This window comes from Carassius carassius, chromosome 3 (assembly GCF_963082965.1).
Source record: "Carassius carassius chromosome 3, fCarCar2.1, whole genome shotgun sequence".
Lineage (NCBI taxonomy): Eukaryota > Metazoa > Chordata > Actinopteri > Cypriniformes > Cyprinidae > Carassius > Carassius carassius.
Window position 1 is genome coordinate 21106402 of NC_081757.1, and position 14465 is coordinate 21120866.

Consider the following 14465-nt stretch of genomic DNA (forward strand, 5'->3'; position numbering starts at 1 on the left):
ACTGATCTCTGCTTCCTCCTCTCACGCTCTGTCTCTCTCTTGCAGTCTCCTGTTGCAGGTGATGACGTGCGCTTCATGGATGATGCCTCCAGTAACCCAGGTAAGATCTCCTCATGTGTGGCACAGTGCTGTAGTCTAAAGGGTCTTTAGTCTTTTATATGCTGTGTTCACCAGTACTTGGCTCACAGTTATTATCCTCTTGACACAGGCGACTTCCTTGGATAAGTGCTCTACTAATTTTGGTAGGAGATCTGTGTGTGTGTGTGCATATGCATTGGTTTTTGATAAGATGCCTGCTTTACTGCACTTGTTTGATGGGCCAGAACGTATAATCTACAGGAGGTTCAAATTAGCAATGGGTTTCTCTGTGCTTTCATTCTTTAACTTGTTTTTCGAGAATCTAGGTTACTTGATTAAGAGTTCTACCAATTTTTCAAAATAGGAGTGTTCTCTAATATCTCCGGCAAACAATTTTACCTGCAACACATCCTGACGACATGAACTGCATGTCAATTCTAGCAGTCTGAATGTGATGCCACATGCTGCTGTTTGCCGTAACATTACCATTAGTGTTATAATGGATCTTCTGTTTGGTGCAGTGTGTCACAGCATTGGCTGACACAATGGGTACTGTAACTAGGAATGCAATGATATTAAAATTCTGATAATTGTAAGCTGATAATTATTTTTATTTTGATATTATGGCTGATAACAATTATCCATATTAAATTCTGTATAAATTAAATTTTAAACCCTAAAAGCGCAAACCAATCATTTAAAATGTAAATTGACAGTATCTAGTTCTGTATAAGATTTCATTTGAGTGTTAAAGATTACATTTAACAGTGTTATTAAATTATTTGTTTCAAAGATTAACTTAATGCTTAATTAAATTTGAGATGGTGGCAATGGTGCCATATATATTTCAGGGCAGCTGCATCCAGCTGGTTATTGCAAAAATTATTTTGCCAGTTGTTTTTGTCATTGTCAACCAGCTGGATGTACATTTATCCCACTTATTACACAGCTTCTTGCCACATGAGTAAATAATTGGAAATGAAATATTAATTTGGGCTGACGTTTTAAAAAAGATGAAGATTTAAGAGATTATGTACAGTCATACTATTTACTAGATGGCTTTTCTACTAAATCATGTGAACAATAAATATTGATTTGTGATGAAACATATATATTATAAATCCTTTATAATGTACAAACATTCTGGCAACAGTGTTGTTGTTCGTGAAGTCATTATCAGTAAATTTATAATCGGAATCAAATATTCCAGAAAGCCATGTAATAATATACATTTCTTTCAAAATCTTTAATCTTAGCCAATAACTGATATGGTACCAATATATTGTGTATCCCAATTTTGCATAATCATGCAATTTTCAATGTCCAAAAAATGCTGTCTCTCTGCTGCATTGGTAGTAAAAACATTTAATTAATTTCAGTAATTTTTGAAGCTTGCATGTTTTATATTTTGAAAAATTGGTGAACCGGTTGTTTGTATGTCTAACAGGAGATCTGTCACTACAACTTTTATAAAAATAGGGATTGATCTCATAATCCAGAAGGTAGGGCTGCACGATTGACAAAAATCATAATTGTCGATTATTCCCTTGAAATTGTAATTGCGATTATTATTTATGATTATCACAATTTACATTGAATATTGTTTATACCATTGTTTGATGCAACTGCATGCCGTATTTTTATATGAAAATAAACAAGCTGAAAACACTCTAACTGAAAAACCTTGAGTGCTTTTCTATAGGATTGGTTTCTTTAAATTATAAAAAAGTTAAAATATGAATGTAATCCTAATGTTATACTAAAACTAAAATGTAAATAATGGGGAAACCCCTTAAGATAACATGTAGATAGAAAAAAAAACATCTTAAGCACACACAGTAACATTAGTGAACCTTGAACGATTAATTGCCACTTTGAATGATTACGTAATTGTGTCATCCATAATTGTAATTGTGATTAGAAATTCGATGAATTGTGCAGCCCTACCAGAAAGCATTGCTGTACAATGCAGATATATTTTGTCCTGTGTGCTTGGTAATCTAAATAAGAGTGTACTCAAGGTGCTCTGCAGGGGGGTTTCTGCATGGTGTGCAGCTCTGCCTTACAGCTTATGCTACAAAACTTTGCGGGAGTTTGTGGGATTTAAACTGAAATCTACATGCATTTAAAGACAAGGGGGTGGTATGGAACGTCAGTCATGGAGAGACAGTCCTCCAGGGTTTTGCTCCAGCCTTGATAAAAACTAAGCTGCCTGTAGCTTTCTACTTACCCTTGTCTTAGACCTTGATTAACTTTATAATCAAGGGTTTGATTAGGCTTGGAGCAAAACTCTGCAGGACTGTGGCTCTCTGGGACAGACTTTGGCCACTCCTGGTATAGAAGCATATATAAAAGCAGAGCATTCTCATTTATAAAAGCTGTCACTTATCAATGAGAAGATGCAAATTTCTTCTTTTCAGTGAAAGAAGGGGTGCTTTACAAAGAAGGCAGCTCCTCTTTAGATAGTAATATTTAATAGATTTGTTGTCTCTCTCCTTTCAGTGTCTGTTGTAGATCCAGAAGTTCCTTTGGCCACCACATCTGCTCTAGAGGAGATGGCTCTCTACAGTAACAAGCGCAAACTACGACAGGGCCGCCGCAGCCTGGAGGCTCCTGTGCCCACATAACTGTACACTCACACACTAATGCATCTGAACTGTGAAGATAAAACACACATAGTGATCATATAATGCTTAAGAGATGCTCTGAAATACACATTGTACACCGATATTAAACCACTCTTATTTCAGTGCCCACAACACAGGGGTGGGAGGTGAGTCTCCCAAACGCTAGTTTTGCTCAGATTTTACTATAATTCCAGACGATGGCGGATTGATTCATTCATTTTACCCAGCTTTCTATCTGTCAGAAGAGTTATTTTAAGAGATGCTGTGGGTTTCTTTCTTAACACTTTGGAAACCTCCTTTGGAAATGAAAAGGTGGAATGGCAGAAAAGGAGCTATTTAAATGTAACCGTGTTCTTGTTTTGGGAGATTCAGTTTGCAGACAACATACTGCTACCTTCACTGCCCCATGTAAGCCAGACTCTCACTTGTGTTGCTTTAATTCACATTCAGAAAAAAGTTTTTATTCCTTTAAATGTAATTTATTAATGTAATATACTGCTTTTAATCAATGGGATTCCAATGCAACAAAGGAACAAATTAAGGCTTTTTGACATGTATAAGCTGATTACTTGTTATTTTGTGACAAATTTCGATTTTTGGTTCTGGGATAAATTTTGTTGCACGCAACATTTTAAAATTGAAAAATGAGGCCTTGGCATATGGATATAAAATGTCCATTTTATATCCATATCACTTTCAAAACAGAATCGGTTTTTTTAAGGTGATGCAAATGAATGTACTATTTTTGAGAGGTTGCATCTGCCCTTATTTAACGATCTGTTATAAACATTTTGGTAATATGTATGGTCATGAAATATCATAAAGTCTGGCCTACTGTATTGAGTAGTGTCAGTCTAAACCTTTTAATTGATTTCTAGTCTTCCTTTACTGGACTAGGAGAGTAAAATGAAGTGGATAATGGTTTCACAAGTTTGTGTTCCTTTGGTGATCCTCTTCCTCAAGGACACTAAAACGCGTCCTCCATTTTTATTTCTTCTTCTTGTTCTGGGCCATGTATGCATTGAATCATTCCCTTTGCTACACAGAGTGACCAGAGTGGAGAATTCACTCTTTAACAACTCATAATTCGCCAGACCTCACTTTACCTCTCCATAAACATAAGGTACACTTTTGGGAGCGGGAGGAATCATCTGAAAACATCTGATCTCTATTGGCATCTATGAATCTTTCTCATATCTTTTCTTTCTCTTATTCTGACGTGTGTGAAGGTAGTAGATGTTTTCTAATCTACACTTTAAATAGTTTTAAAGCCACTGAAAAGCTGATTGTGTGAATAATGTATAAATGCTAAAAAAAAAGAAGCAAAAATCAGAGTTGAATCTGAGCCTTTCTGCCCCGAGACCAAACTAAAGTCTGGAGGGTATAGATGATTCTACCAGGGTCTTGACTGACTGATCCCTGTGTTTGTATATTGGCTTATTGCAATTTTGCAATTTTACTGTCAATCCTGTGTGAGGACTAATATGATAGACTTTTATTACTTCTTCAAATAAACAGTTTTATTTCACTGTTCTCATATCAGTTGTTCACCACCCTAGCTGCCATCAACACTGTGTCCCGATGAACCTGTCAAACATATGAACGTTTATTTTATTTTTTATTTACTAATCTTAGCTTTTGTGTTGACTGAAATTCAGTTTTGGTTAATAACAGTTTGGGATTGCTCATCATTGTACTTTTTTTTTAATTGTAGTTTGAAAAGAAAGAAGTTGGTTTTCTGTAACCAATGGGATAATGGGATTCACTACATTTTTACATTTTCAAAGCAAAAGCGTTTGAACTCTCTTATTGTTTTCTTGTCTTGGTTTCTTGTTGAGAGGATTATTTGTTTTGTTTTTGTTTTTTTGCTAAAGGGGAGGGTGGGAATAAAGGTCTGGGGATATAGAGCTCATTCAGGACTGTAACTAGTGAATTTGTACAACCAAAGAAGTCTATTTTGTGGTTCAGGAATAATAAAGTTTACTTTTCATTTAACAACCTGATGTATTGAGGTTGTTCTTGCCTCTGATTAGAGCGAACTATGGTTTTATCAAACTGGGAAATCTATTGTAAAGTGTAAACTGATATTTAAAAACATCTAACAGAGAACTAACAATAATAATGAACAGTTAAAAAAAAATGTTATTTTCAGAAACTGAAAAAAAATTTTTAAGACTGATTGTCTTTATATTTTAACAATATCAATTACAAGTTTTAGGATCGATTACATGATACAGCACAAGCAGATTTCAGATAGCAGGTGTTTTCATATGTCCTACTGATTTCACGCGTTCATGGAAACGTTCTTCACTCTGGAGACTGAGACTGAGCATACAGAGACCTGCGTCAGATGACTGCGAGAAGAGGAAGTTTTGTTTTACCCCTGCTGCCCCTCACAGACTCTGGACTTCAAGACACCTGTCTGCTTCCTCTCTGTAAATGAAAGACAACTTCATTATATTGCATTCAGCATCATTTGACATCTGAATAATGAAAGCTAGTATCGGGTGAGTGTAAATGTCTTACCCTCTTTAGAGTCCTATTATAGGCATTGTAAAATGACACCGTACTGTCAGCATGCAGCTTGTGATGGAGACCATCACTGTGCTCTTCATCATCCATCTGTCCAATAATGCAACATCAGACATAAGCACTCAAGTCTCTCACATGATCAAACTTTGAATAGATTCTGCTCATTATATTGTTTGCAATAAAAGTAAAACCTTTCCTGAGATGTTCTCATCTAGTGGTATGATGCAGACTAAGATCTCCACTCCTTGACATTAAAATAGGTTACAAAACTGTAAAAAAATGCGAGAATTATATATATAAGGTCCTTCTAAAAAAAATTAGCATATTGTGATAAACATTCATTATTTTCCATAATGTAATGATAAAAATTTAACTTTCATATATTTTAGATTCATTGCACACCAACTGAAATATTTCAGGTCTTTTATTGTTTTAATACTGATGATTTTGGGATACAGCTTATGAAAACCCAAAATTCCTATCTCAAAAAATTAGCATGTTTCATCCGACCAATAAAAGAAAAAAGTTTTTAATACAAAAAAAGTCAACCTTCAAATAATTATGTTCAGTTATGCACTCAATACTTGGTCGGGAATCCTTTTGCAGAAATGACTGCTTCAATGCGGCGTGGCATGGAGGCAATCAGCCTGTGGCACTGCTGAGGTGTTATGGAGGCCCAGGATGCTTCGATAGCGGCCTTAAGCTCATCCAGAGTGTTGGGTCTTGCGTCTCTCAACTTTCTCTTCACAATATCCCACATATTCTCTATGGGGTTCAGGTCAGGAGAGTTGGCAGGCCAATTGAGCACAGTAATACCATGGTCAGTAAACCATTTACCAGTGGTTTTGGTACTGTGAGCAGGTGCCAGGTCGTGCTGAAAAATGAAATCTTCATCTCCATAAAGCTTTTCAGCAGATGGAAGCATGAAGTGCTCCAAAATCTCCTGATAACTAGCTGCATTGACCCTGCACTTGATAAAACAGAGTGGACCAACACCAGCAGCTGACATGGCACCCCAGACCATCACTGACTGTGGGTACTTGACACTGGACTTCAGGCATTTTGGCATTTCCTTCTCCCCAGTCTTCCTCCAGACTCTGGCACCTTGATTTTAGAATGACATGCAAAATTTGTCCAAAAGTCCAGTGCTGCTTCTCTGTAGCCCAGGTCAGGCGCTTCTGCCGCTGTTTCTGGTACAAAAGTGGCTTGACCTGGGGAATGTGGCACCTGTAGCCCATTTCCTGCACACGCCTGTGCACGGTGGCTCTGGATGTTTCTACTCCAGACTCAGTCCACTGCTTCCGCAGGTCCCCCAAGGTCTGGAATCGGTCCTTCTCCACAATCTTCCTCAGGGTCCGGTCACCTCTTCTCGTTGTGCAGCGTTTTTTGCCACACTTTTTCCTTCCCACAGACTTCCCACTGAGGTGCCTTGATACAGCACTCTGGGAACAGCCTTTTCGTTCAGAAATTTCTTTCTGTGTCTTACCCTCTCGCTTGAGGGTGTCAATGATGGCCTTCTGGTCAGCAGTCGGGTCGGCAGTCTTACCCATGATTGCGGTTTTGAGTAATGAACCAGGCTGGGAGTTTTTAAAAGCCTCAGGAATCTTTTGCAGGTGTTTAGAGTTAATTAGTTGATTCAGATGATTAGGTTAATAGCTTGTTTAGAGAACCTTTTCATGATATGCAAATTATTTGAGATAGGAATTTTGGGTTTTCATGAGCTGTATGCCAAAATCATCAGTATTAAAACAATAAAAGACCTGAAATATTTCAGTTGGTGGGCAATGAATCTAAAATATATGAAAGTTTAATTTTTATCATTACATTATGGAAAATAATGAACTTTATCACAATATGCTAATTTTTTTTAGAAGGACCTGTATATATATATATATGTGGTGCCCTTTAATAGATTGTATATCCATTACAGTTTTAAAGTTTGAGATCTGTAAGATTTTGTAATGTTTTGAAAAAAAAAAAAGTAATGTTCACCAGTATTTAAAATATTACTGTTTTACTGTATGTTTGATCCATTTATTGACACGATCCTTTAGAAATCCTAATATGTTGAGAAACATTTTCTCGCGGAAATGGGCTACTTTGACAGTGTTGCCGCGGGTTGAAGCGACCAAGTGACGAGATATTTAGCCCCTGGAATGCAAATCTTGCCAGGAAACCCCATCAAAATGTGTCTTTTATTCACATTATTATTCCGTGGGACCCCCCCCCCCCTCCTCAAAACGCGATTGGGCTAGTTGGGCAGAAGACCTGGCAACCCTGAATGTTACTGACCAGTGTTAAAGCTTTGTCCACAGGTATGTGACCTGGTCGAACTGGTCCGGTCTCTAAGACTGACAACACTTCATCCGGAAACAAGAACGACTCGTTGTACCATCTCTCAAACTCTGGCAAACACAAAAAAAATATATAATGGCATTAGAGAAAGATGAGCTTGTGTATTACAGTGACGTGCAGTAAATTCTATTATGAATATATTTGTATAAATCAGGAAAATAAATGTGTTTTTGTTATGCTAAATGTTGACGATGAATGTGTATAACAATTGTAGTTATCTGAATCGGTGGAGTGATTTAATTCCTCATCAAAAACAGAAGCCTGAGAACCATGGAGAAACTATAGCAATATGCTGTGTGGAGAAGCAGAGGAACTCACCTGTTAGCAGCCGTGTGCGGCACTGATTCACCAGGTGCTGACAGTAGCTGACTTCTGTCTTTGTGCTTCTGAAATCCTCGTAGGTTTGTCTATAACGGTTCTTCAGCTCTTTTAGCTGCATCACTAGAGAGAGCTCAGCCTCCTCCAGCACAGGCTCTCCCTCTGAGCTCACAAACTGACCTATGAAACCAGCAGCCTTCAGTTCCATGTGATAACTACATCTCATTCAGAAAGAAGCTTGTTTGAGTCTTATCATTCCTGCACTTCCCTGCTGTGGGCAAATCAATGTAGCTTCATCATGTGATACTTACCTTGGCTCTGTTTTCGCTCTCTGAATTGTCGCAGCTCATATGTAATGTAGTCAAGATCCTGTTTCGTGGTATTGATGACATCTGTGAGTACGCGTAATTGAGTCGTGCGCTCCGACAGCACAGTCTTGTTTTCCTTTAGTATGCGGTTGATCTCACTTCCTCTTTCTGCCTTGAAATCCTCAAATGCCTCAGCTTTGGGTGGAGGAGAGCTGAGAAATACATTAAATTCGACAGTTATTTTCAAAGTCTACAGTTATTAGCCACAGTACTTTGAACCGTCAGCAGAGGTCGCCTGAGCTCACCGGTCTGCTAGTGTACAGAAGTACATACTCAGTTCTGGGATGTTGTTGTTGTTGTTGTTCTGGAGCTTGTTTTGGGGGTTCGTGTGTGGTCATGTCAGATTCACTCAGGTTAAGAGGCTGCTCGGCTTGCACAGTTATATTTTCCACTGGCGGCTGACTCGCTGCTCCTTCCTTTCTGTTCAATATAAGATTCAAAGTACCATAAATCACAGTCTTGTAGTCAAAATTTGGTTCGTTTTTCTTTTCTTCAAATGCTCCTGTGGTTTTTACTAATATACATGGATGGAGGCATTGTCTGATGACCATAGTGTACTAATATGGCCTTTTACTTAGTGGAAATTATTTTTAGAACAAGATCATGTTAAACATTTAAATTAATCAAAAATAATGATTGTCATGTATGCTCTTTGCTGTTTGATTTTATTTTTTCAAATTAAGTACAAATATTTACATTCCCAGAAATTTTTCTCTGAAATAAGTGGGTAGATGGACACAATTGCATCACACTCTCTTCTATTTCACACAGATTTCATCATGTTTATTGACACAGAACATGGCAAACTAAAGACTAGGATCTTTTGCACTTTGCACAGTCTGGTTGAGTCTGCAGATTTTGCCGATAGCCAAAAGTTGATGAGTTGACAGATTTCACAGAAAAACCTGCGATGTTTAATGGGCACAGACTCTGATTCTTTAGCTTCAGATTATGATATAAAACATGTTTGATGTTTTGAGCTGATTTTAGAACATTCTGTGTTCTTTTATCATACATCTCTTATTAATGAAGTGCCTGTTTCTGTGTGAGTGTGTTGTGTTCAGAATGACTGGTTGTGCATGATCCTCAGTCGTGTATTGTATGGTGTGCAGTTCTTCTCCGTAAATATTTACAAGTGTATGATTCCTTATGTTTCAAAATGTTACTTTGTGTAATTGAACATGAATATCTAGATTTAAACATGAATACTTCACATCCTGTCTCGCACAATAGGAAAAGAGATTGTCACCTGCTGATCTGTTTGTCTTTTCTTGCTTTACTTGGTTTTGGTGACACAGTTCGCTGATGTTTCTGTGAAGATTTAGCTAAACCAAGGCCATATCCACAACTGTCCACCTCTCCAACAGCACCTACAGACCCCTGCACCTGTAGCACAGTTAATGAGGCACGAGACATCAGTTTCTACCTTTTCACTTCTCACTAAAGTATTGTTGTCCACCAAATATCTGTACATGGCTAACCTCTGCAACAGTAGATGGTGTTGTGTTCATTGCTTTCTCTACACGAGGGTTTCGCGGAGCGATCTGCTCTCGCAATTTCTTTTGCTGCTCCCTGTACAATACACGTTCAAACATTACAGTGATGTATCGACTTCCATTTTAAGTATTGTTAAATTGTTGATCAATAGGTAACTGTACTTACAACGCCACTTTTTTGAACTGGGCAAACACCTCTTGAGTTTGTGTAATGCTCACAATCTGAAAGATGCAATCATTTATTCAGTTCTGATAAAGTAAGATTGATTTATGAAAATGTGGACTTGAGTATTTGAAGAACTGAGGTATAAACTATGGTGTTTACCGGAATCTCATCCAGTAATCCAGACAGATATCTCTGCACCTGACTCCTCACTTCCTCCAACTGTCTCTCCGACAGGATTTCGTTAGAAACTCCAACCCGATACGTCTACGATCAAGAAGGACATCAAAATAGAAGCCAGAGTGTAATCGCACTGTGTGAAAAGCATCAGATTTTAGGCACAGGTTCAGGATGTGTGTATGGTGGTACTCACCAGTGTGTTACACATTGACAGCTCCTCCTTAAGAAACTGGATTTCTTTCTCTAGTCTTCGCACCTGGAGCTGATAAACAGTCACAGTTTTCTGCATTGAACTGTTATGCATTAATTGAATGTGCGCGTGAATCTTAGATATTATCATTAGATGATCAGAGTATTAGTTTGGTGGTACACGTAAAATCTTACCACTGGGTCTACATGTTCATTGATTGACGGCTTTGTCTGCACACATTTCATTCTGGAGGCAAAGCGAAGAGTTGAAAGCTGCCAAGAGAACCAAGATTTTTTTTTTACTTTTATATAGTTTTTAGACTTGGATATATTATTAAAAAAAACACACACACACACATCTCACCGTCTCCTCAATTTGTGCCGCTTCACCATATATGTTTGCCACAAGCACTGTGTTACAGTTTCCTCCTGTGTAGTAACAGTTGAGCCAGAGATGAAACATTAGGTCACACACATGTCCCATTCAAGATTATTCATTTTTATTCATCAGAAATGAAGATTTCCCCATTGTTCAAAATGAAAGTTTACATGTTGATGGCTCAACTTCTAACTGATGTGGTGAAGCTCTGTGGGAGAGCTAACTGCAGGAGCACACTAACCGAGCGAGTCTTTCAGAGCATGGGTAAGTTTACTCTGTCTGAAGGGAACATGTTCCCTACGACTGTCAGCTAGAGCCAAGATGACCTGCTCCAGGAAAGACAGGGACTTGTTGATATACATGGCCTCCATTTGGACTTGACCTTCTGACTAGAGTAAAAAACAGAAAGTAGAGAGTAAAAACTGTAAATTGTAAGCATTTGAGGATCTTATTAAGATTAGCACACTAGTGCAAATAATGCTAATATTTGAGAAACTACACATTCAACAGTTTACTGTTAAACTGTGAGTCTCATAGAGTAAAGAACTCACCCCAGTTTTGCTAAGTCTTTCAGACCCTGCCAGGTCCACCAGGTTCAGTTTAGAGGTGATGTATTTAGCATCGGACAGTGTGCGAGAGCGAGACTGTGCCACACACAAACATATTTAACGTCATGCCAAATAGTACCACCTTGTGTAAAAAGGCAGGTTTACTGAAGCATTTTAAGATCTGACGATGTTCATTATATTTTAGTCTTGAGATTATGAATCTAATGAGAGACAAGTTGTGGACATACCTCAATGTGGACAGTAAAAATGCAGTGAGATCTGGAGGAATGTTTATTAAGGGCATGTTGTCCAATGATTCTGTTCATCTCCCCCTGTTAGTGCAGAGGGAGCAATGTTATTGATCACAGATGTACTGATTTTTTTAACAAAAATAAGAAAATCCAATTCTGAATGTACTTTAGTTTTTGCTTTTGACCTTGCTTTTTGACATTTATGCTTTTGGCAATCATTTTATTGTAATGGGACCTTTAATGAAGTTTCAGTTTTTTCTGATGGTGCTTATGCCGTATTGTTTTCATTATCCAATTTGTCAACAGAAGTGATGAGGGATAAGAACTAACCTTTGCCCCTAACAGTACAAACACAACCCGATAAGACCTCTGCTTACTGGAAAAAGACTATTTTTTGCTGAGATAAATGTGCATTCATCTTTTTTAATAAGCTGCTCAAATACCTCATGACTTTATGACTCGACCTCTCACCTCGAAAAGCAGATTAAGAGCCTCTTCTTCATTGTGAACCAGATGTAAAGACAAGCCTTTGACCGAGACTCCACCCCCTGGTTCTTCTATCACGGTCAAGACCCCACTATTTGAACTTTTCCCTTTCTTTATGCTGGAGAGCAGGTCTACCATCGTCTCATTATAGATTTCCAGAAAGGAAAGATGAACGGAGAAGGTATGATCTGCACGATGCTCCACCTCCTGGAACACCTGAGGAAATGAGAGATGGTTTGTGAGCCACGTGAGCTGAAACACTGACTATGTGCTTCTTTATCATGAGTCTGAATCACCTCCTGTAGGGCTCGAGGAATGATGCCTCTGTGCTTGTACGTCTCTGCAGCACCTGTCATAGTGTATGTTTTCCCAGCTCCAGTTTGCCCAAAGCACATTATTGTACCTAAACACACATTTTATAAGCTTTTTATTTTCAAAGTATAGACTGCGTATGTTAATGTTTGTGATTTCAGATCCATTGACCAACCATTGTAGCCAGCAAATGCCCCCATCACTACACTCCGGGCAACACGATCATAGGTGTCCTCTTGTGACACATTATCCAGCACCCCGTTCAGCTGAAACACCCATGAGCTCAGCTGGTTATTCCTCTTTCCTTTATCAGAGTCTTTCCTTGATCTCACTTTCAAAGTCTTAGAGAGACAACAAGAAGGACAGGCACAACTGGTATCAATCAATCTGTTTCATTCAAACATGTTTCCTGTGGATTGGGCCCTGTTGGTGATGCCAAGACTTGTGTCATTTAATCATTTCTGGCATTAATTTTATGCAAGAGATTGTAATAATATTGTTATAATTGAACTACTGGTTTCGTCTGGTCAGAGGAGAACTGGCCCCAGCCTGGTTTCTCCCAAGGTTTTTTTTCTCCATTCTGTCACCGATGGAGTTTCGGTTCCTTGCCGCTGTCGCCTCTGGCTTGCTTTTTGGGGTCACTTCATCTACAGCGATATCGTTGACTTGATTGCAAATAAATGCACAGACACTATTTAAACTGAACAGAGATGACATAACTGAATCCAATGATGAACTGCCTTTAACTATCATTTTTGCATTATTGACACTGTTTTCCTAATGAATGTTGTTCAGTTGCTTTGACGCAATGTATTTTGTTTAAAGCGCTATATAAATAAAGGTGACATTGACAATAGTTGTTTAAAAAGTATTCTGAATGCACAGGATTTCCCTTTTGAAAGTTAGAGTGATCCCTTTGTTTTGTTATTTCTCCGAAGAGAAAGTGTCTCAGTTTCTCTTCTTTTCTACTGAAAGCTAAAGAGGTTAAGTTTTAAATAATTTATTACATTTATTCTCAGAAACAGATTTAACCTGGATTGTAATGAGCGCACAAAATTGGGACAACTTTAATGTTGGCTAGGTTCTAATATTTGAAAACTATAAAATATGTTATAAAATATTTGTTGTAATAAAAACAGGCTGCTAGAAACATTTAGTAGCCTAATATACCAAACAAGAGATTGGTATATTTACAGTAAACATGTGAGCAAGATGAGATTGGGCGTCGGTTACCTGCTGGTCAGGTGGGCACTCAATGAGCTCGTGCGCGAAGCGGGCCGTGGGTCTGATGCGGATGAACACCTTCACTGGAGACGCCTGCGAGCTCATCCTTCCTGCTCTCTCTCACAAACAGCGCCACAAACGAGTCTGTATACGCTATTGTGTGACATAAGAGTTGCGTTTTAATCTCGAGCAAGAGTAAACGTGGAGGTAATAGTCTCGAGGACTCACCTCAGCGGCCCGCGCGCATATATTAGCCTCGCTGCTGTTGGAGACAGTTAGTGTTGATGGCGTTGTCATGACAACTCTCTCTCTCTCTCTCTCTCTCTCTCTCTCTCTCTCTCTCTCTCTCAATCAATTCAATTCAAATTAGCTTTATTGGCATGACTTGTACAGTATTGCCAAAGCATTGGCAATTACATAGGCAATGAACAAATAATCAATAAAGTTAAACAGTAAACAAATGCATGAATACATTTATACAAAAAAAGAAGAAAAGAAATCAGTATCAAATGTAAAAAAAAATATATATATATATATATATATATACATATATATACATACACATACATACTTACACACACATATATATATATATATATATATATATATATATATATATATATATATATATATATATATATATATACATATATATATACACATACATACATATACATATCTACATCAAACAATCAAAATATACAATTATTTATCCATCTGAGGTTCCACTGGTTGTCCTCATTTCATGGCATGTAAAGACATACTTTGCAGCAATTATCTCACATTTGGGCATTTCTCCCAGTATGTATGGGAGTTTCTGTGTGTCTGGTATGTTTTCGAATTCAGGGTATATTTGGGAAATGTTTTCAAAGTGTTTTTGTCTGATTGTATTGTATTTGGGGCATGAGGTCAGAAAGTGCAGCTCTGTCTCGATCTGTCCCCGGTCACACTGGGAGCAG

At 37.9% G+C, this 14465-nt stretch overlaps 2 protein-coding genes across 18 annotated transcripts in view; one reads left to right on the top strand and one right to left on the bottom strand.

Moving 5' to 3' along the window:
• scrib (scribble planar cell polarity protein) overlaps nucleotides 1–4233 on the top strand; it is a 97778-nt gene extending 93545 nt beyond the window's left edge. For 14 of the 16 annotated variants that reach the window (XM_059533564.1, XM_059533546.1, XM_059533560.1 and 11 more), the window contains 2 exons: nucleotides 46–100; nucleotides 2581–4233. In XM_059533564.1, coding sequence (XP_059389547.1) covers nucleotides 46–100; nucleotides 2581–2705 — 180 coding nt within the window. In that variant the 3' untranslated portion in view covers nucleotides 2706–4233. Of the gene's footprint in view, nucleotides 1–45; nucleotides 101–208; nucleotides 243–2580 lie in introns of all 16 variants that reach the window. The other 2 variants (XM_059533575.1, XM_059533595.1) reach the window with 1 other exon arrangement.
• Nucleotides 3877–13795, bottom strand: kif9 (kinesin family member 9). Of its 2 annotated transcripts, XM_059533631.1 has the most exons (21): nucleotides 13735–13795; nucleotides 13516–13659; nucleotides 12458–12623; nucleotides 12267–12373; nucleotides 11956–12186; nucleotides 11482–11565; nucleotides 11237–11329; nucleotides 10927–11074; nucleotides 10671–10735; nucleotides 10502–10579; nucleotides 10311–10379; nucleotides 10100–10204; nucleotides 9941–9996; nucleotides 9760–9850; nucleotides 9528–9664; nucleotides 8552–8698; nucleotides 8222–8430; nucleotides 7911–8090; nucleotides 7530–7642; nucleotides 5232–5327; nucleotides 3877–5138 (listed from the first exon to the last, which is right to left on the bottom strand). In XM_059533631.1, the coding sequence occupies exons 2-21, from the start codon at nucleotides 13609–13611 to the stop codon at nucleotides 5115–5117; spliced, it is 2295 nt and encodes a 764-aa protein (XP_059389614.1). In that variant the 5' UTR covers nucleotides 13612–13659; nucleotides 13735–13795; the 3' UTR covers nucleotides 3877–5114. The 2 variants fall into 2 exon arrangements, with proteins under 2 accessions (XP_059389614.1, XP_059389619.1); XM_059533636.1 differs by lacking the exon at nucleotides 13735–13795 and having other exon boundaries at nucleotides 13516–13720.
• Nucleotides 13796–14465: the final 670 nt, after the last annotated feature.